The 6517-nt window shown below is 51.0% G+C and overlaps 1 protein-coding gene across 1 annotated transcript; it reads left to right on the top strand.

Moving 5' to 3' along the window:
* The first annotated feature begins 3544 nt into the window (after nt 1-3544).
* LOC100829476 lies at nt 3545-4862 on the top strand. The gene has a single exon (XM_010232529.3). It carries the CDS (start codon nt 4136-4138, stop codon nt 4601-4603), a length of 468 nt encoding a protein of 155 aa, XP_010230831.1. The 5' UTR covers nt 3545-4135; the 3' UTR covers nt 4604-4862.
* Nucleotides 4863-6517: the final 1655 nt, after the last annotated feature.

Below are 6517 nucleotides of genomic sequence, written 5' to 3'. Positions count from 1 at the left end.
TGGCAAAAAATTGTATACAAGCATAAATCATGAAGAAAGAATTATAAAATTAGCAAACAATACATGTATTTGACATCACAGATTTGAAATGACATCACACGTTCCAGATCCTGACACCGACACTGCATTCTGCGATTAACTTAAAGAGACCAGGTAACCAATAACTATATGATAATATAGCTGCCAGTCTTATATGACCTTACTAACATTCCTGTTTGGTCGTTAGTTTGACAGAAACCTTGTAATTAACATTTCACAAATGGTTCGATACCCCCCCCCCCCCCACCCCCAAGTTAATTTACAGACCTCAAAGCATTCTAAAAGGTCAGATTAGTAATTAGCAATCCGGCTCAAGGGCTGATCAGAGGCAGGACAGAAATTCCTTCTCCGACGGCAAGTAACGGCAGCCACCCAGTCAGATTCATAGTTTTGGTGTCCTAGATTGATCTTAATCGAATGCACGTGTGTTTCTCAAATTGCCAATCCCGTGAAGTTCTGGATCTGGAGCCAATTTCTCCTTTTCCAATAAATGGTGGCGGCGTCGTTTACTTTGAACCCTAGATCAATTGTAATGATCATCAATGACAACACAAATCGGTGACGTCCCAATGAAGTCAACACCCACGTTGTCTAATTGACACCCTGCTTTTCCGTTTCAAGAATCGACTCGACAGCATGCTGCGGCGGTTGCCGGAGTGCTTCCACGGCCTAAAATGCAGATTGGTCCTTTTAAATGCTTTAAGATTCGTAAATTAACTTAGGGGGCTTGTATCGAATCACGGCTCTTAACATTTTGACAGTAGTATGTACATTGCGTGGCGTCCTCTTCCTTTTGGGACAGCATCTTACCTTATCTATCACATAATTGATTGAGAATGATACATGCTTGTTCAAGAAAACAAATTAAAATTATCTGGAGCTACCTAGAAAAACGATTTAGGCCGGAAGCAAAATTCAGATAACTTGTTGGCTTAAATGGAAATAGTACGGAGTACTTGTCCTGAAATAAGTTGTCTTTCTTGAACCCAACTGCACACCAAAAACAATTCTTGCTTCTTAAAACCTGGCAAACGTGCTCCCATACCGTGCAGTTCCATCCCATCAATTTTGTCAACAATTTCCGGTGGAAACGAGCAGTCATGGGGCGCACCAACATGGGCGGTATCAGTGCCTATTGGAAGCGCCGGAGATACTACCGCCTCGACGCCGGCACGGTGCATCGCCGTCGGCCTCTGCCCACCACGGAGCTCGGAGGCAGCGCACCGACGCGCCGGCGCCGCGGGTGGCGCTTGCGGCGAAGAAGCCTCGGCGGGCGACTGCTGCGCGCGCTGTGCTCGCCGCGCTGGTGGATGGCGCGCCTTCGCGACGTGTACTGCGCGGCCGCCGCGTGCCCCGAGGCGTTACCGCGGCCGCGGCAAATCAAGGAGTACGAAGAGAAGGTGCTTGTCGAGATGTACATGTCTATTCTCACGGACGGTGGGCAACTCGCCGTTGTTGGTAAAGACGGGCCAGCCGCGGCAACTCTCCGGGTGGCCGCAGCCGTCTGACTGGAATGTTTCCCTTGAGTCTTTCGTTCTTTTTTTCTCTCTTGTGTCTCTATCAGCTCTTTGGGACTTCTCTTGTGCATGGAGCTAGCGGCAAATCGATCGAAATCTCTAGAAGTTCTCGCTGCTCCTGATGGATTAGAAGTTCTAGCTGCTCCTGACGGGTTAGAAGTTGAAGCTCCTGATGGGTTAGTATTTTCACGTACCTATACGTACCTACAAGTATTCAGAAATTTGATCCCAACATTCAATCTCCACACAGCAGGAGAAACCTACAGGGCTTCGAGTCATCGAACTGCAAAAATCAATATCACACAGCAGAAGAGTCTGTTGCAGCAGGGGGCTCAGGCGGGCGCCCGACAACGCTCAGTGGTCCGGCAGACGGCGGCCGTTATTCTCTCTCCTTCTCCTCTTCTCTGGAAGCTGTACTGCTGTAGGAAAGTCTCAAGCCGTAGCAGCTTCTGAATCCAATCGATCTAGCGTGAAGGGCTTGTGAGGCAGGAAAAAATGACATGTGGGACCAGGTCTAGAAAATGGGCTAAAACACCAAAAAAATGCTATTTTGTCAACCTATCAAGAAAATGTGTGTTATTTTGTCTAACAAAAAGAAAGACGTGCGTTTGGAGCAACGTACGAAGAAAGACGTGGCATTTTGTCAAATTTCTAAAATTACGAAGAAACCATCACATTTTATATGTACGTGCGTCTCCTATTTCAATTGTAACTTCTGCCGCTCCAAAAAAAAATGGTAACTCCTGCCCAATCACTAACAAAATTTAGTCCATCAATTTTTGATATTACAACACTCACGCGCTCGGGAAAATGTCCAACAAATCTTTTGATGCTATTGTATTTTTTAGTCACAATTGTATTGGGTTTTGAAAGGCATTGGGTGTTCGCCAAAAACTCTCAAAACCTCGTTCCACCCCAAAACACTAGTAGGATAAATGCTTTTAATTGATACAAAAAATGAGTTGTTTTGGGGGCAAATCTAGGGATAATCCCTACCAAACAACTCGGTGTTTTTTATTTGAATTTGAGAGGATAAAATTTAAAAACACTAGAATAACACTAGTGTCAAATAAGGCCTCCGCAATAAAAATATGTCACAAAGCCCACTTCCTGAACCCAACATATAGAAATATAGTTCCCAATCCCCTAATCCTAAGTTTTCACAATTTCTGTTTGTCGTAATCTCTCTGATCCCTGTTTCTTTCCCTCGCCCGATGTTCTTATGCGTCGTTGCCTATCCTTTCCACCCACAGACGTTCGAGGAGCCACATACTAGATGTGGTGGCAAAGGGCGCGACCGCGGGATGCAGAGGCAACGACTGGATTCGGTGATGGGAGGCGACTGGATTCGTCGGATAGTGGCGCCATCCATCCTCAGTCTAGCCTGTGGGCGTTTAAAAAAAAGTTGTATCGCCACTAATGAACTTGTGGTGTTTTAGATCCCCACTGACAGTTACCTACCGACGAACAAAGCACCTGTGAGTGAGGTTGGTTTTCTGTTGATCGATGAAGGGCTCTTTCAGGGAGTGACTATTAAGACTTAGCTCGGTATTGCTGAACTGTACTGTGATGAACTTATTTTCTGACCCGCTATGGAAAAATACACCTAATCGGAAAATATAAAAAATTGGTTGGAAAAGATAAATTATCTTAATTCACCTCAGTGCCAAACACGGCACAATCCGATCCCTGTCCTACGGATTACTACTGCTCCGGTACGTTGGTACGGGTCTTAATCAGCGCTTCACGCCTTCACCAACCAACTAACCACGACCAAATTTAAGGATAGACAACGCCAGCTTAAATCCACGTCATCTTCATGCGCGAGTGACACGAGTAACAGCATTGCAGTAGTGCACATGGCACCGCGTAGCGCGGTGCTACGACGGGCGGCTCAGAGGTGGACGGCTCAGATCTGGTGGCGGTTGCGGCCCATCGTCCTCCTCCCCACTGATCACCATTAAAACGCTGAGCCAAGACACGCAACGCAACGGCCAGCGACACTACAATCATTTCTTCCTTAAATGCGTTCCTATCCTCCTGGCTCCGATACGCTACCCGCTGTACTCCGCTCGACTGCTCCTCGCGCGGTGTTGTGGTTTTCTTTTGTTTGCTCTTCGCCTGCAGCTCCTCTCGCCGTTTCCAGAATTTCCAAGGCCGTAATGCTCCCTTCTGCTGATTTCTGCTGTCGGTCGAGGTTGCAGCCGTGTCCAAATGGAATAATAACTTCAGTAAACCAATAAGGGATGTACCCAGTCACTCAGGTGATCCTAGCTAAGACACATGCTTCACTCCAAAGTTTCTGCAGGTTCAGCTCTGGAAATGCTTGTCCCGAAATAACTCACCTCACGGGGACCAAAATGAATTCTTGCTGCTTAAAACCTGCTACAGATACTATAGCGGATACAAGTACCCCGTACGTAGACCCATCCCATCAAAATCGTACACACTTCAATGCAGTTATGCACACACAGTCACAGACGCAGGGGCACTCCCCAACAAACCACAAGCTGCATTGCTAGCTATAGCTCCAACTCCAAAGCACGCCTAAGATCGACGCCAGTGGGGAAGAGAAAACCATGGAGCGCGCCTACAAGGGCGGCATCAACGCCTATTGGAAGCGCCGGGGGTACTACCGCCTCGACGCCGCCGCGGCGCAGCGGCGCCGCCGGCCCCTGCCCACCGCGGAGCTCGGGGGCGTCAGCGTGCGCCGGCGCCGCGGGTGGCGCGTGCGGCGTGGCGTGCTCGCTCTCGGCGGGCGGCTTCTGCGCGCGCTCTCGCCGCGCCGGTGGCTCGCGCGCCTCCGCGACGCGTACGTCTCGGCCATGCTCAGGATGGCGTCCTCCCCAGCCGTCGGGTTCGGTGCGGGCGCGCCCTACTGCGCGTGCCCCGAGGCGTTCCCGCGTCCGCCGCCGCATCTCAATGAGTACGACGAGAAGGTGCCGGTTGAGATCTACAGGTCTATCCTCGCGCGCGGGGGGCAAATTGCGGTCGTCGGTGAAGGCACGCCCGCCGCTGCAACCCTCCGGCTGTCCGCAGCCGTCTGATAGAAGCTTTTCTTTTCTTCCTTCTCGTTGTTTTCCTCAGCTGTTGGCGTTTTTCATTTTACCAGATAACTGTCAGGTCGTGTAGGTCTTCTCGGAGTACTTTATTTTTTTACGGGAACGGTTTCTCGCCTCTTGCTAGAATGCTACTCCAGTTAGCTGTTGGTTGGAACAGAAATTTGACAAAATGCCGTGTATTTCTTCGAACCTCGCCTCAAATTTACGTTTTTTTTGTTAGACAAAATAACACATATTTCCTTCACATGTCGATAAAATAGCATTTTTTATTTTTTAGCCCATTTTCTCAACATGGACCCACATGTCATTTTTTTTATCACACAGCACCTGCATCTTCTTGTTGATCGGTTGGATTTCACAAGCTGGTTGCGGACTCGCACGGCTTAACTTTTTTTTTTGAAAGGCTGCTGGCTTCCATATATTAAAGCAGAGGGGAAAAATGTACAGAGCCGCCCTAAGGCGAAAGAGAAGAAAAAGAAAGGAAGAAAAGGAAAGAAACTAAGGGAACAGGAAACTCAAGGTGGTTCCCAAAGGAGTTTCCGCAAGGCCTTAGCGCCGGCGAAGGCTCATTCCTGGGCTTCGTTCTTGATGAAACAAACGATCTGGCGAGCTGAAGTGTCCTTGTCATGAAAAATCCGGGAGTTCCTCTCCCGCCAAATGGACCAGCAAACAAGAATGAAATGAGAGCTGGCTCCCTTGCAGTGATAAACCGGCGAGTTCCCGATCGCGAGGTCGTAGCAGGACCCGAAGGAGGTGGCATCCCCACGCAGCGCCAAGCCCAAGCCGGAGCAGTTGCGCTAGCCCGCAACCTCACACCAAATGAAACGGGCGAAGGGGCATTCGAAGAAGAGGTGAACCGCAGTTTCCAAATTCAGCCGACAAAGAGAGCAGAAATAACAGTTTGGCCATCCCCGCCATTGCAAACGGTCAGCGCACCAGAGCCGGTTTTGTGAGAGGAGCTAGGCGAAGAGCTTCAGCTTCAGGGGGGGGGGGGGACAGGAACGCCAGAGGGCGAGCTGGAGCGGGGCGCTGATTCTACCGAGGAAATGGAGCACGTAGGCGGACTTGGAGGAATAGGTGCCATTGTCGGAGAGCGCCCAACGGATAGAGTCCGGAGCATCATGACGAAACGAAGGGGCGTTTGCGATCAACGTCCAAGCACCGACCGATAAACTCCGTAAGCACAGCGGGCTCGATGGACGGCAGAAGGTCGCGTACCCACTGATTCCCTGAAAGCGCCTGAGCCACCGAGCGCCGCTTCCGACGGGAGAGGGCGTAGAGGGCGGGGAAGGCGGAACGGAGCAGAGAGGCGCCCAGCCAAGTAGAGTCCCAAAAGACAGCCATGCGCCCATTACCGATGGTGACCCGGGTGGCGGCGGCGAAGAGCGCCCGGTCCGAGTCGTCGCAGGGGGTCTCCAAGCCATGCCAGGGCCGGTCGGGCACCGTCCACTCGTACCAAAGCCAACGAAGCCGCAGGGCGCGGCCAAAGCCGGCAAGCTCAAGGATGCCCAGCCCTCCAAGGCCGCGTGGCGAGCAAACCTTGGACCAATTGACCTTGCATCTGCCGCCGGCAATATCTTGATCGTCCAAGTTCCAGAGGAAGCGCCACCGAATCTTGTCAAAGGAGCAGATGAACTTTTTGGGCAGACGAAGCGCAGTCATTGCGTAGACGGGGAGAAGGCTGAGCACGGAGTTGATGAGAGCCAGGCGGCCGCCGAAGTTGAGCCATTTTCCCCTCCAACCCACCAGCCTTGCACGCGCCCGGTCAAGGATGTGTTGGAGGTGAGCAAGGCGAAGCCGGCCAAGGGAGAGGGGGAGACCGAGGTACCGGAAGGGGAAGTCCACCCGTTCGTCGAGGAAGGGCTGGAGCACCACCTCGAGATCAACTTCAGAACAGTG

This window comes from Brachypodium distachyon, chromosome 2, assembly GCF_000005505.3.
Source record: "Brachypodium distachyon strain Bd21 chromosome 2, Brachypodium_distachyon_v3.0, whole genome shotgun sequence".
Lineage (NCBI taxonomy): Eukaryota > Viridiplantae > Streptophyta > Magnoliopsida > Poales > Poaceae > Brachypodium > Brachypodium distachyon.
The sequence above is the reverse complement of the archived record's forward strand: the minus strand, read 5'-3'. Positions and strand labels throughout refer to the sequence as shown.